General features: G+C 34.5%; 1 protein-coding gene and 1 pseudogene across 1 annotated transcript; one reads left to right on the top strand and one right to left on the bottom strand.

The window, feature by feature from the left end:
- The first annotated feature begins 402 nt into the window (after positions 1 to 402).
- LOC110732861 lies at positions 403 to 1,826 on the top strand. Its single transcript, XM_021912862.1, has 2 exons — positions 403 to 687; positions 816 to 1,826. The coding sequence occupies exons 1-2, from the start codon at positions 403 to 405 to the stop codon at positions 1,824 to 1,826; spliced, it is 1,296 nt and encodes a 431-aa protein (XP_021768554.1).
- A 9,666-nt stretch (positions 1,827 to 11,492) lies between these two features.
- LOC110732889 lies at positions 11,493 to 13,535 on the bottom strand (annotated as a pseudogene).
- Positions 13,536 to 16,942: the final 3,407 nt, after the last annotated feature.

Consider the following 16,942-nt stretch of genomic DNA (forward strand, 5'->3'; position numbering starts at 1 on the left):
CGATGGAGGAGAGCTAAGTGAAGTTGTGAGGCAGTTGGCGGTTGTTGCCCAACAATTAGCAAGGAACTCAACCAATAACATGGATACTCAGGGAGAACTATTTAAGAAGGTGGCGCAGAGCAAGCCACCAACCTATCAAGGAGAGCGTGATCCAACTATACTGGAAAACTAGTTGAGGGAGTTTGAGAAACTGTTTGGGGTAGTAGGGTGTCCGGAAACTTTAAAAGTAGGTTGTGCTACCTATTACCTTAGGGGTGAAGCTGGCCTTTGGTGGCAGCAAAATGAAGCTACCATTAAGGCATTACGTAGATTTAATTGGACTATGTTTCAGGAGAAGGTTAGGACAAGTTTTACCCTAGCTTCTTATAGAAACAAAAAGCTGAGGGATTTTCTAACCTTGCAATGGGGAATATGTCGGTCGCGGAATACTACACCAAGTTTATTGAGCTGTCACAATTTGATAAAGAGTCTGTTTCTACGGAAAAGTCTAAGGCTAGGAACTTTGAGAGTGGACTGACTACCGATTTGCAGTTAAAGCTGTGTGGGCAAGTATTTGAAACTTTGGATGAAGTGTATGAGAGAGCTGCATACCTATATGCCTTAGAATTAAAGAAGAGGAAAGAGATAGCCGAAGTGGAAGGAAAGGAAAAGAAAAAAAAGTGGGACAGAACTCTGAAAACCCGCAAGGTAACCAGAACAACTTCAAGAAACAGAAATACCACCATAATAACAACTTCCACAACAACAATCATTTCCAAGGCAACAATCGTCACGGAGGACGAAACTTTAATGGTGGAGCTAAGAACTCTACCCAGGGAAATAACAGAGGAGCAAGGCATTTCTACTGCAAGAGGTGTAAGAACGATCACCTTGGTAAAGATTGTGATGGAAATTTGATTACTTGTCGTGCTTGCAACAAGTTAGGACACAGGGAGTATGAATGTTTCTCCAAGGATCCCAATAGAAACAAACAGAGTAATAATCAAGGAGGGGCTCAGAGAAACTTTCAGGGAAGCAACAACTATTCTGGAAACAAGGGGGCACAACAGAATGGAGCAAAGGGCAATAACAATAATAATGGAGGAAATCAGGTGAAGAGTGGAGCTCCAAGGAAATTGAATGGGATGAGTAGGCGTGAGGCTGATTCCACGAAAGATGTCATCACTGGTACCTTTTCTATTAACTCTATTCCTGTTAAAGTCTTGTTTGATTCTGGTGCAACTTTTTCTTTCATTTCAAAGGCCATTGTTTCAAAACTATCAAACTGTTTGAAAACTGTAGATGAGGTAGATTTGCCTATAGTTATTCCTACAGGTGGGGTAGTAAAGTGTAACAAGACCTTTAAATATGTACCTTTAGAAATCGAAGGAAAAGTGTTTCTATCAGATCTTATCGAGTTTGGGTTAAGTGACTTTGATGTCATTTTGGGAATGGATTGGTTGAGCAAGTTCAGCGCAAAGATTAGTTGTCGATCACAGAAAGTAAAAATGAGTATAGCTGAAAATGAGTTGGTGACATATTGGATGCATGGTGAAACCAAGTGCCCAAGAATCATATATGTGTTAAAATTGGCAAAGTATATTAAGAAGGGGCATCCAGTGTATTTTTGTAGTGTGAGGAGTATGGAACATGAAGAGTCGACTAAACCTGAGGATATAGAAGTAGTGAATGAATTTCTGGATGTGTTTCCAGAAGAGATTCATAAAAAGCCACCCAAAAAGGCAATTGATTTCACAATAGAGCTAGTTTCAGGAACAACACCAATTTCCAAGGCACCATATCGAATGACACCTGCAGAGATGAGTGAGTTAAAGGAGAAATTGTAGGATTTATTAGAAAAGGGATACATTAGACCAAGTGCATCACCTTGGGGAGTACCAGTGTTATTTGCTAAGAAGAAAGATGGAAGTATGAGGTTATGTATTGACTATAGGGAGTTAAATAAGGTCACCATAAAGAACAAGTACCCACTGTTAAGGATTGATGACCTATTTGACCAGTTGAGAGGCGCAACTGTGTTTTCATCCAGTTACCATCAACTTAGAATTGCAAATGAAGATATTCCCAAGATTGCATTTAGAACAAGATATGGAAATTATGAGTTCACAGTAATGCCTTTTGGATTGACGAATGCTCCTGCAATCTTTATGAACTTGATGAATAGGGTGTTTCATCCAGTTATGGACAAGTTTGTGGTAGTGTTCATAGATGATATACTGGTGTATTCGAAGAGTAAATAAGAACATGTAGAACATCTTAGGGCAATTCTGCAAACATTAAGGGGAAACAAGCTTTACGCAAAATTCTCTAAGTGTGAGTTTTGGTTGGAGAAAGTGGCGTTTCTAGGTCATTTTGTGTCCAAAGATGGAGTAGATTGAGATCCAGCAAAGATTGAGGCAGTAAAAGGTTAGCCTACGCCAAAAACAGTGTCTGAGTTAGGAGTTTCTTAGGTTTAGCAGGGTATTATAGGCGTTTTGTGAAAGATTTCCCGAAGATTGCTAAACCTATGACCTCTCTAATGAAGAAGGACAAGAAGTTTAAGTGGGATGACAAGTGTGAGGAAGCATTCCAACTTTTTGAAACAAAAGCTAATCACAGCGCCAGTGCTTACACTGCCAGACGATAGTGGAATTTATGATGTATATAGTGACGAATTCAAGAATGGTCTAGGATGTGTACTTATGCAAAATGGGAAGGTGATTGCGTATGCATCAAGACAATTAAAGACTCATGAAGTAAATCACCCTACTCATGAATTAGAACTAGCTGCAATCATTTTTGCGCTAAAAATTTGGAGACACTACTTGTATGGAGTGAAATGTAGGATTTATACTGACCATAAAAGCTTAACATACATTTTCACTCAAAGATATTTAAACTCACGCCAAAGGATATGGTTAGAACATACGACGAATTATGAATTAGACATACAATATCATGAGGTGAAAGTAAACGTAGTTGTAGACGCTCTAAGTCGTAAAACCAGTCATGGACTAACACTTTAATAGTGGCTGATGAGTTATGTAGAGAAATGAGGAAAATGAACCTAGAAGTGGTAGAATGAGGAGTGCCAGTAGGCATACTTGCGAACCTAAGTATTCAACCAACAACACTTGATGAGATAAGGGAAAATCAGTCAGGAGATGTAAAGTTGGATAGGATTCGTGAGAAAATAAAGCAAGGAAAAGCTACGGATTTCAAAATTCATGAAGATGGGAGTTTAAGGTACAAAGGTCGTTGGTGTGTACCACAAAAATGTGACGAGGTGAAGAGAAAGTTGATGGAAGAAGGCCACAATACACCGTATTCAGTACACCAAGGAGGGGACAAGCTATATAAAGACTTGAAAAAGATGTATTGGTGGCCGAGAATGAAGAATGAGGTTGCGGAATTTGTGGCAAAGTGTCTAACTTGTCAGAAAGTGAAGATAGAACACAAAAGACCGCAAGGAACTGTGCAATCATTGGAAATTCCCTGGATGGAAATGGGATTGTATTTCAATGGACTTTGTAACTTGCCTCCCAAAGTCAAAGAGTGGAAATGACACCATTTGGGTAGTGGTGGATAGACTAACAAAATCTGCAGTGTTCATACCAATGAAGGAGACCTGAGAGATGGAGCAACTTGCAAAATCTTACATAAAAAATGTGGTAAGATTACATGGAGTTCCAAGAGATATTGTGTCTGACAGATATTCTAGGTTTCTTTTAAAATCTGGAAGAGTGTGTAGGAAATCTTTGGTACAACACTTAAGATGAGTACAGCATTTCACCCTGCCACAGATGGGAAAACTGAGAGAACCATTCAAACCTTGGAAGACATGTTGAGGGCTTGTGTTATAGATTTCCAAGGGGGATGGGAAGATAGCTTAGAATTAATTGAATTTTCCTATAATAATAGCTACCATGCAAGCATTAGCATGGCTCCATTTGAGGCATTATATGGAAGGAAATGTCGCAGTCCAATCTGTTGGAACGACATAAGTGAAACAATAATCTTAGGGCCTCAAATGATCGAGGATGCAGTTAAGCAGGTAAAGAAGATTCAAGCTACGATTCAAGCGACGCAAGATCGCCAAAAGAGCTACGCGGACTTGAAGCGTAGAGAGGAGGAATTTGAGGTCAGTGACAAGGTATTGTTAAAGGTGTCACCAATGAAAGGTGTAATGAGATTTGGGAAGAAAGGAAAGCTTAGCCCAAAGTATATTGGTCCATATGAAGTATTGCAAAGGATAGGCAAAGTAGCTTATAGGTTGGCCTTACCTATGGAGCTAAGTACAGTGCATGATGTATTTCATGTATCTTAGTTAAGAAGGTATATCTCTGATAAGTCGCACGTGCTACAACCCGAAACCATTGAGTTAGATCAAAACTTAACTTATGAGGAAAGACCTGTCAAGATCCTTGACTGGAAAGTGCGTAATACACGTAATAAGGAAGTTAAGATTGTTAAAGTGCTATGGTCTAACCAAGAGTATGAAGAAGCAACTTGGGAAGCTGAGGATGAGATGGAAAAGAAATATCTCGAGTTGTTTAAGGTATGGTGAGTTACGGGGACATAACTCGTTTTCTTTAAGGGGGCTAGAATGCGGTAGAATTTCGCGCTTTTTCCCTGTATTTTCAGTTATTTTTGTGCTTTTTGCACATTTTTAACGGTTATTTCGAGTAATTTTGATTTCAAAGAGACATTAAAGGCAAAAGTATGACAAAAGAGTACAGCAGTATTATACAAAGTGAGGAAAAAGTTTGAATTTTATTACCCAAGTTTCAGGACGAAACTTCTTTTAAGGAGGAGTAGACTGTAATACCTCGTATTTTTAAACGTATTTTAATTTATAAGTATTTCTTAAAGTATTTAAATAATTCGAAATGAATTATATATGGTGTTTCATTAATTTAAAAAGAATTATTTTAATTAAAAGTTTATTTTTAATTATTTAATAATCTTGAAAATATTTTATTTCATGATTTGAAAATATTGGGGCATATTATTTTTTAAAAATAAATTTTAAATTCAACAAGTTTTTTTTAAAGAAAGTCAAAATACTAGTTTGACTAGGAAAGGGATCATTAAGGGTAAAAAGAGAATTTAATTCTAGGAGGGTTTTAGAAGAGAGAGTATAAATACCCATCACATGGGCTAATTAAACTTTGCCCAAGGTGGAGAATACCTAAAGGTAACTCTCTTTCTCTCTCCTCTTATTTTCTCTCTTTTTCTCTTAATTTTTCCCCTTCCCTTTTACTTTATTTTTGTTTCAGTCACCACCCACACACACACACCACCACCGCTGGCTACCACCATGGCTGCCCACCGGCCGGCGGCCACTACCACCAGCACTCGTCGGCAGCAGCAGCCACCAGGCGGGCGCAGCCGCAGCCTGCCGTGGTGGTGCTGTGCGCCAGTGTTCGAACCAAAAAAAAAGAAAAAAAATTATTCTTTTTGATTTATAATTAAATCTACCCTTAATCTAATTATTGTTTTTTTGTGTTTTGTGATGATTTTATAATGTTTGATGATAAGTATTTTGTATATAAATTTTTAGATTTGGTTTTGAATTAAAAAACCCCAAATTATAAACTCTAGGTTTCTAAGTTTATGAATATTGATGGAAATTGTTTATGGGTGATTTAAATTATTGAAATAAGTGTTTTAAAACACAATTACAACAATTTTAAATGATTTAATAAAGCTGGAATTTTTATATATAAGCTATAATTATGTTTCTTAAAAGGATTTTTAATTACCCATTAATTGGGGATAAAAGTAAGGGTTTTAAATTAAATTTTAGGTTGTTTTAGAGGGTTTATAAGTGATTTAAGGAGTGTATATATTGCTTGAAATTTGTGTGAAATAGGTATTAATGCCTCTTTGTAATTTTGGTTTGTAGGAGATTTTCAAGTGAGTGATTTTATTTAGTCATGGCGATTTTGAGATCATATTCAAGGTACGTTCGCGTACTTGGTAATTATTTAAGTGTGTAGAAGCGTGCTAGGACTTGTTTAATTAATTCCAAGTAAGTATCATGATAGGTATTGGTTGGAATTATTACTTAGATTGATGTTGGTAACTGATTTGTGATGTATGAAGTATTTATGATGAATTGGTGATTGGAATTAATTATATTGGCATGTTGAATATGAACCACACTTTTATTATTGGCATGATTGAGAGCATGTTTAATTAAACTAAGTGTTTAATTTGGTTTGGAGTATGAAAAGGAAATTTAATTGTGGTTCATATAATTTTTATTGATGTTTTAAGCATGGGAATTGAGCTATTAAGTGTCTTAATACATAGGAATAAATTATATTGCGGTGCTTATATGCACTTAAGGTGTTTCTAACACCGAGGGATAGGATTTGCAGCGCATTATGCGTTTAATTAAGGTGTCTTTGACACCGAGGTAGATTAAAAAGGGTTCAACTATTATAAGTTATGTGGTCACTAATTATTCAAGATTTTAAATTGGTATGTTTGGTTGCTTGAATGATTGTAATGTTGGATTGTGTTATGGTTGAGAGTCATCACCAAGTCTAATAATATGTAAATAACGTAAAGTGAAAGAGATTACGCACCAAAACTCATGGAACGTATATACCTTGAGTATGAACATATGGGGGGAGTTATGGGGTTTTATATTTAACCATAGCTTCTACTGGGAGTACAGGACGCTGTATTTTCCTTTTTATTTAATTTATGCGCAGGATATCCAGTCACTTCATGTGACATTTGCCTACCCGGTTAACTCCAGGTGTAGTTTACCTCAATTTATTTGGGGCAGGGATTTGGTTGGAAACCCGTTCGATGCGTAATCAAATTAAATAGACATTGGTATTTGTCTAGTTAAATGTTGAATGTCTTGTATGCTTGTTTACAGGTGCAACAAGGTAAGTTGTGTGAGGATAGGATGAAAGCATGTTAGTGTGTTTTTATTACGCTTATGTACTCAGCATTGCTGATTGTGTGTTGTATGTTTGTTTGGCCTTGTCTTTACCTTGGCCCTACGACGACCCATTTCTAATGGCGAGTAGTGGGGACAAGTAGAGAGAAGTTTTTCAGGTGATGGAGCATTATCATGATGGGCATGAGTGAAGAGCGATTCATGCTTAGTTTCCATAGGAATATGATGTGTTTTATTTACTTTGAATATTATATATTTTATTATGCTCATGAGACTAACGTAAAGGTTTTCAGTATTGTTTAATTTTAAGGGCCTACAATGGTTCCAAGTTGTAGGTTGACTTCATTTAACTTTGGTTTGACTTTACTTTCGTTTGGTTTGACTTTTAAGTTGATTCATTGAATGGTTTTAAAGATAGTATTCCGTTGTGTGTCTTTGATATTTGCCTTAGCCGTTTTCACGGTGGCGGTAATGTCTTAGATTTTCCTATTTCGTATTTTAAAAAGAGGAAAACAAGTATTTTTAAGGAAAGGAATTTCTAGGGTGTTACATCCATATATATATATCTCCTCCATCTAGAGTATGGAATTTCTAGGGTGTAACATGTTCCACCAAAATGGCCGAAAATAGGTATTTTTAATGAGGACGAATGGTGGAACATGTGTCGTTGTTGGTGAAACGACTCACTATCCCATACTCTCCTTGTATCTCCTCTCAATTTCGGCCATTTTGGCTTCAATTTGGCTTTGCATCTCGACTTCCATTTGATTGCGAAGAGCTTGCACCCTATGCTCCATCTGATCTTGCATCTGAGAAACAATGGAAGGCGTGTATTGTTGTGAAGAACTGGAAACTCGACCCATTCGGTTGCCATAGTACAACTCTACACTTTGGCCAAGTCCCTTCACACGACCCTTCTTATTGCTCCCACCCACCGTCTCCCAGTACAACTCATTCAGACTCTTCCGAATCCCTTGACTGCTTGATTCTTCAACCTTCTTCTGGTAGGTCTCCTACAAAATATACATGATATAAAAAAAAATTGTTATAAAAAACTACCAACAACGTAAGGTAGGTAAAGGTTCATATTCTTGAACATTCAAGCAAATTTAGCCAAAAATGTTTTCTACTTTACCCATTTTCTACATTTTTAATTAAATGAACTCATTCTTTCTCCTAACATGTCAATATTACATAGTTTTAGGTGGCTATGGCTTGAAATTACATGAAAAGAGCACTTAACATATTTTAGGAAGCATATTCATCCAAATTTAACCAAATAAGGCCTATATGGCTTTTACCTTGCCTATTTTCTACATTTTTAATCAAATGTCCTCATTATTTCTCCTAACATGTCAATATTACATAGTTTTAGGTGGCTATGGGTTCAAATCACATGAAAAGAGCACTTAACACATTTTAGGAAGCATTTTCATCCAAATTCAACCAATTAAGGCCTATATGGCTTCTAGTTTGCCCGTATTCTACATTTTTAATCAAATGAACTCATTCTTTCTCCTAGAATGTCAATAATACATAGTTTTAGGTGGCTATGGCTTGAAATCACATGAAATGAGCACTTAACACATTTTAGGGGAAGCATATTCATCCAAATTCAACCCACTAAGGCCTATATAGCTTTTACTTTGCCCATTATCTACATTTATAATCAAATGAACTCATTATTTCTCCTAACATGTCAATAATACATAGTTTTAGGTGGCTATGGCTTGAAATCACATCAAATGAGCACTTAACACATTTTAGGACGCATATTGATCCAAATTCAACCGAATAAGGCCTATTTGGTTCTACTTTGCCCATTATCTACATTTATAATCAAATTAACTCATTCTTTCTCCTAACATGTCAATAATACATAGTTTTAGGTGGCTATGGCTTGAAATCACATCAAATGAGCACTTAATACATTTTAGGATGCATATTGATCCAAATTCAACCAAATAAAGCATATTAAAATAAACCAAACCAAACCAAACCAAACTAAACTAAACTAACATATCATAATATTAAATCAAAATAACATACATTATATAAAACTAAACTAAACTAAACTACATTATATTAAACTAAAGTAATCTAACATACATCATATTAAACTAAACCAAACCAAACTAACATATCAAAATATTAAACTAAGCTAACATACATTATATAAAACAAAATTAAATTAAACTACATTATAATAAAATAAACTAAACTAAACTACATTATATTAAACTACATTATATTAAACTAAACCAAACCAAACTAACATACATTATATTAGGATTTATAATGTGACTAACCTTTAGATCTGCAGTTCTTTTTGACAATTAAACCAACTAATTGTACAAATCCTACAAATAATAAAAAAAATAAAAAAATAAATAAGGGTTTATTATTAAACAAAATAAAAATTTAATTGAAAAAATGGGGGAAAGAACTCACTATGGGTAGAGAACAAGTCAGAGGTGGCTGCACGACAACCTTGGTGGAGGTGGCGTCCGTGGTGGCTACAAAAAAAAGGGGGCGATTTTGCAATTAATTAATTAAAAATTTAAAAAGGGGAGGGAGTAGGAAAGGACTTACCGAAAATAGACAAGTCGGTGGTGTTGCTGGTGGTTCTAGTCGCGACGAGGAAGGGGAGGAGGACGGAGGTTGCGATGTGGTGGTTAGGGTTTAGTAGTTCATTTTTGGAAAAAAAAAAAAAAAACTAACCTCACGGCGGTGCCTCAAGGGCGGCAAGAGAGCGTCGCCGGCAGCAAGAATCGGCGTCAGGTGGGCGTCATCGGCGGCGGGATTCTCTTTCTCTTTCGTTCTCTCTCTTCCTTTCCCCTCCTTTTTTAGGTCAACTATCCCGTTAAATAAAAAGGGGTTTTTTTTTTAAATTGATAATTTCCGATGGAAAAAAATTATGTCGGAATTAAGCTCTTCCAACGGAATATTCCGTCGGACATTAATTTCCGACAGAATATTTCGTCGGAAAAAATTAAATCTGACAGAATATTCCGTCAAAAAAGATTATTTCCAACGGAATAATAATCCGTCGTAAGTTTTTCGATGGAACTGGCATCAGAAATAGAATATTCCGTCAGAAATTTTGAAATTTACGACGGAATTTTGGGTCTGTCGGAACGATTTCGTCGCAATTTAGCATATTTCTAGTAGTGTTTTATGAAAATTTTATATTTATGGGAAATTTATCCCATCATCAATTTTCTAGGAAATAAACTAAATTGTTTAGTTGACACAAAAATTCTATTGTCACTAAGGGAATTTGTATTTCCCTTGAAATTGCAATTTTCCATGATCACATTATTTTCCTACCACCAAACACAACATCATGTTATTATTTTCTAATAAACCCTAATTTATACACATTTAAGGTGCATATCTACTCTTAATTGCTTATAGATTTAGAGGTCTAATGTACATTTTTACTTTATTTGCTTAAGTTGTGCTCTCAATCTACTACTCTCTATTTGTGTATTTTGATGAATTTCATGTGATTTAGATGCAAATGGAGTATGATTGACTAATCTTGAGTATAATAATCATGGAATATGAAGCTATATCGCTCAAGGATCTCAACTCATGTCTTCGAGTTGAAATTGGGATAGAATGAAGCAATACAATGATGAAAGACTTGACAAATATGACCCCCGTTCTTAATTTTGATCATAACTTTTGATCTACAAATTATAATGGAGTTATTCTAATTGCGTTGGAAAGTAAACTTTAAGAGCTTTCCAACGATATATTACATGACTCAAACAAAGCTCTGGATCTCAACCATGTATGTGATTTTTTGCTTCGATTTTTTAGTTGTTACTTCGTGGCCTGGTATTTAAATTTTTAAAAAACTCAATTGTAGTTAATTGGGGAAAAATAAAAATAAAAAAATAAAAAAAAGACTGTTTTTTGGTTTGCTTGAAAAATCAAATATATCAAAGAATTATGGGTTTTATTTGGAATGTTTGTTTTTTCCCCCTCATGATTATGTTCAAAAATTATGTATTTGTGTTATTTCATGGATGTAGAGTAGGAATGACAATGGATCGGATCCAGGTCGGATGGAGCTTCACCCGCATTCATCCGCTCCATCCGATCCACCCGTCACCCGCTAGTTATATAATAAGTTGAACCTATCAAGATACAAGTATATGGGTGTGTCATACTTCTTCAATTCTATAAAATATACTCAATCCAACATATGTTAGAGGAACTGTTTGAACATATACAGTACGTTAGCCATTAGGGTCTAATTGTGTTGATTAAGTTAATAAACCTATCTCTACTATATAAGCCAAGAAGAGAGGGAGTAAAATGTTAGTGTCCAACTTTTAAACTATTCATAACAGGACACACAACTTGTAACTACAAACTTTTCATTAACAGATCAAAGAGTACAAACTAATCAAGATTGTTACGAACATTAACTCATTATCCATGAGATACATATTCTTAACTCAGACCTCAGACAATACAAGATACACAAATAAATAGCAGCTAGCAAATCAAATTCTTTCACAAGAACTCGTATGTTACAAGACCAAAAATATACTCCGTACTAAGTATATGGCCTGGTTTATGAGGGATTACGTTTAGAGTCCTGGACACTAGTGACAGCCTCGATAATGGAGGAGGTTGTTTGTATGATAACTCCTGTGATGAAGTAAACAACAGCCCATGGTTGATTGAAATAGTCCTGTTTAAGGACTGCTTTCAATTGACGTATATTAAACTTCTCACGAAACTCATTCATCTGTTTACATGTATCAGAATAGGATGAATAGTCTGCCAATATGTGTTTCGTAATTGAGTTAAACAAGTCTGTTACAACTTCATCCGATTCTAACCAGTTCTGAATGATCCCACTCTTCACTAGTACCGCGACATCTTCTTTAGAGTTAATCAAATCATCCATGAAGCACATATAGTCACTAATAGATACACTTTTGCTGTAATTCGCGGTATGATTGTAGAGCTTGTATGCCATAATATTTTTAAAGAATGTTTCAGTGTGATGCCACAGTATCAGAACAGGTAATTTTAACACACCCTTTTTGGGATCGAAGTCCATGTGCAACATCGGAGTTTCACCATCCATTTTCGCAAACACGACCCCTGATTTTGCTAGTACACTTGCACTAGGAACACGAATTTCGTGTGTTTTCATGTTACAAAGACATTGAAATTCTATCTTCTTATTTTCATCATGTCCATCCATACTTATCCTTCGATCATCAACCATAATGTTCGCGTCTGCTGTGAAATCCCCTGCCTCAGCATCGTCGTTCCTACTGCAGGACCGCAACAACTCTTTAAGAAACTAACAAAATGCGCGGTAGTCTCAGGCTCTAGTTGAATTCTTTGAGCAATATCCTCTTCATTTAGGATGCGTGAAATGTTAGGAATCGAGGTTCTAAATGCACAATACACAATCGCATTGAAGTTTGGCCTTTTTGGTTTACTCGAAAATGTGAAATCGAACAATTTCTCTAGGACAAAATAAGGAAGTTGATTCTCCAACAAAGTAAGATCACGTCTAACCTCAAAAGCAGTTCTTGTACTTTTTAGTATGAAATCATTCTTCAAGTTCACTTCATTGTAGGTCATGTTGATAAATTTATACATTTGATCATAGTTTTTCATGGCTTAGCTTCATCCTCGAACTTGGCTAATTTTTTAATTTTTCTACGGAGGAATTCGACTATGAAACACCCATCAATGAGCAACATTTTAACAAATTCTTCCTTGCTAAGCTCAATCTTTTCAGCATAATCTAATCGCGATTTTAATTCAAGTCTCTCAACCTCCTTAACATATTCATCAATCTCCTCTTTCTTTACTTCAACATTGTTGTTAGCAGCCCTACGACGACAAATCAAAGCCTTGGTATACTTGTGACTTCTATGGTGATAAGGGCCGATTGCGACGTGCCAAGGTGTGTGTGCATTTTCATTGAGCTTTCGAAGATGTTCGGGAACTCTATAGATGGATGGCCGTTTTTGACACACATGCTATGGATGTCATCTACTAGTCCCACCACACTTGACATTTCTCCACCTTAAATTAAAAAATACGAGTATTGAGTTATGTTAATTAGTCTATTCAATAGTAATTAACAGCCACATACAATATTAAGATGTCTGAAAATTATCATGTAATTAAAATACGAAGTATAAATTAAAATGCATTAATGCTATATATTTTCAAATTAAACATGCTATGATCACTAAAATGAACATGTGAAAGAAGCCCTAAGGTGAGTCCAACGGTAGCTTGAAGCATAGGACCGAGGCTAGGTAAGAGACGCCTAATCTAAGCATGTCATTTGTACTTGTAGCAGGCAGACTCATGATGACTTTGAGATCACAAGGCCTATAATTTGACGTATATTTTGAATTGCATCATATGACCCAAGGTTGAAGGATGTTTATAGTACGTATATTATTTCATTTCATTTTTTGAATGTAGTCAATTATCTAGGAACACGAGAAACAATCACACAATTAGATTTTAAAAGAAAACTAACCTGAAGACATTTGTAAACCACTAGTTTGATGCACTCTATCCATCTAAAATCATCCACTTCAAGCCCCTGTTTCCTAAATTGATATAACACCATTGGTAAATAATTAATTAAATCTCATAAAGGACCAAGAATCTTGATATATAATACAAGTATATATACATAGCTAGTGTCATGAATGTGAACATCAATTTTGCATGGATAAAGCACAAAAATAGTGATTTACTCCCTAATAAGAAAAAAAAATTACAAAGGGACCTTTTCATTTAAAAATAATTTATGTAGTTATGTGTTATATTGTTGATTTATTTTTGTGTTGAGTATATCTAATTATCTATATACAAAATTATACACACGCGTCCAACACAAAATCAACAATACTTCCTCCGTTCTTTTTTTATCGCATCACTTTGACTTTTACACTATTCACATAATCTTCTTTGACCATCTTTTGTGATTTATTCGTAAAGAAAAACATAGTCATGTGGGATCTAGTTAGATTCATCTCAAAATCTACTTTCCAAATATCAATTTTTTATAATTTTTACAAAGGTATAATTAAAGATATTAATAGCTAAAATAATGCATTGGCAAGCATGAAATCTCCTATGATGCAATAAAAAAAGAACGAAAAAAGTATATAAATTAGTATTATTTGTTCATTTATGCATCAATGCAATTAATTGATAAAATCTTTGAAGGTAGGGTATAAAATACCAGGATTGAATCTCGATTAATACATGAGTATTGCCCATTCACCTGTGTACTGTGGCCTTGACTCCTATATAAACCAAAACCCAAAATATACTTTGTATATAGATTATGGGCCTTTGGTACATGTAATAACATAAACAAAATTCCAAAATTTGTTAAAATTATTGTTTTTGTGAATTTAGCATGGCAAGCCCTTAATATATTTGAACTTGAGTAGGTCCTTAAGCCATGTTATCTTTTCTTATTTGAACATATAATTAATTTAAGCCGATGAAATAAATATATACGCACATAAAACTACGTATACTTTGTACTATGTACAGTGATATGTAGCAACAAAACTTTTTATTTAAACTACTATATGTACAGTTCTGTCTCAAATTAATTGTCATATTATCTTTTCGATGGTCAAAATTCATAAACTTTAACCATATATTTATATGTAATATTACTTAAATGCATTATCATAGAAAACTTTGGCAAATTTAATTTAATGTGTATTTTATATATCCAATAGTTGTTATATGCCAACTAATAAACAACAAGTACTTGTGATTTTGACACACATGCAAGAGATCCATCAACTACTCGATTCAGTATACTAATAACCTCTTGCTAGGGAAAAAAAAATAATTGGGAATATAATGTATAATACTTGTAGGAACGAAGATTCTTACTAAATATTTCAGCAATAAAGTTTTGAGTTTTTTAGTTATATAAGGAGTATTGGTTTACTGTCATTAAAAAAATTACTCGTAAAAGGAAAAAAATGGGACTATTGGATTATGATTTATGAAGCCATTACATCAAAACTTTTTTTTTTTTTTTTGAAAATTTGTCAAAAATAAGTGAACCTTTGCTTGGTTAACTCAAAATAAGCCAACCTTTCGATTAACTCAAAATAAGTCAACTTTTAAGTGTATTTTCTTTTAATAGGTCAAATTTGTCAAAAATAAGTCAACCTTTGCTTGGTTAACTCAAAATAAGCCAACTTTTCGATTAACTCAAAATAAGTCAACTTTTAAGTGTATTTTCTTTTGATAGGTCAAATGACCTACGACCTATCAAACAGGTTTTTTTTTTTTATTATAAATAATTTAATAATAATTATGTTTAATTATAAATATATATATTAAATAAACAAATTATAAAATTAAAAAATAACTCAACCCCCTCCCACTAGGCCACCACTGCCAGCCCTCTTGCCAACCGCCGGCGGCCAGAGGCTGGTAACCACCTCCCTCCCTCGGCGCCGGAGACCACCTCCCTTCCCAGGCACCGGCGACCTCACCTCTCCCTTCTTCTTTTCCTCATTCCCGTTTCCCCCAACCCAACCCTGACCTTCCCCTTTGCCCATTATAATTAAAATTAAAAAACCCTAAACGGGTTTGGGTTTCGTGTTTCCAAGAGGGGGAAGGGGGAACGGGAATGAGAAAGGGATGGGATGGAGTCGCCTTCGACGCCGGGGAAGAATTCTGGCCGCCGGTCGCTAGCAGGGAGAGGGGCTGGCAGTGGTCAGTGGTGGGGGGTGGCTGGTTTTTTTTTAGTTTATTTGTTTATTTTATTTTTTTGATATAATTATTTAATAATTAATTGTTTTCCTCAAAAAAAAATTGAATTAATTGTTAATTACTAAATAATTAATCTTAGTTATTTTTTTAACAAAAGAACCAAGCACACAATGACACGTGACGTAATTTACCTTAACTATCAATTAATTTCTGGTCTAACAGGTTTTGACTCATTTTGAAAAGATATCTATAAAGGTCGACTTATTTTGAATTAATTGAAAGATTGGCTTATTTTGAGCTAACCCCGCAAAAGTTGACCTATTCTTGACAAATTTTCTTTTTTTTGTTTTTTATTTTTAAATTTCAATAATTTCAGTATGTACTCTTGGCATGAGACATCAATACATCAAATAAATACTCCATTAATAAATTAATACTAATTCGTACGATGTGTGTTTATGACTTTTCTAAGACGTAAATTCTGAAAATAACTTTAAGTATAAAATCTTCCCAATCTTTGTTTTCAGATGTTATTTACACTCTATATCTCTCATCATAAAATACTCACATTGTCCGAAAGCAATAGTCTTCCAACCAAAGGGGTCACCTCACAGTACGTCTAAATTCATTTTGTTAATAAATTGTTCTTCTTGATCAAATAATTATCGCTATCATTGTTTTATGAGGTTAGTTTAAATCACTAATTAAGTTCTCTACCTCCCAATATTTTAACATATTACAAAATTATGATCATATATGATAGTATGATACAATAAAAACTACGTAGTTTACGCAACATTTCAACAAGATTGATATTTACATGTTAATTACTCCATAATAATCGGCTTAGAAGTTGTAGCTAATAATTATAATCATTAAATTGGTATACAAAGATGGACATCTATTTATTCAAATGAATACATTATATTCGTATGCATACGAAATTTCTATTCCTTCAACATTTTAGTACGTGAATTGTTTATCAATTTTTTAATGGGAGAAAATGCAAGCTTTAAAAAGTAATTACATAAACAAACTACGATTAAAACAAAAGTAATTAAAGGTAAAAGTCTATAATTTCGTACCTAATCGATGTGAAATATCCCAGAGGTATTAAGCTAAAGTGTGATTTGTGTATGTGTTGTGTTGTGAACTTAGAACTGTTAGTTAGAACTATATATGCATGTTGGAGGTTGATCTTACATTATGTGACAGGTTGACATCTTGATTAAAATACCATCGACTTGCATATTATTCAAAGCTCACCACCGGTATTGG

This window comes from Chenopodium quinoa, unplaced genomic scaffold, assembly GCF_001683475.1.
Source record: "Chenopodium quinoa cultivar QQ74 unplaced genomic scaffold, ASM168347v1, whole genome shotgun sequence".
Taxonomy (NCBI): Eukaryota; Viridiplantae; Streptophyta; class Magnoliopsida; order Caryophyllales; family Amaranthaceae; genus Chenopodium; species Chenopodium quinoa.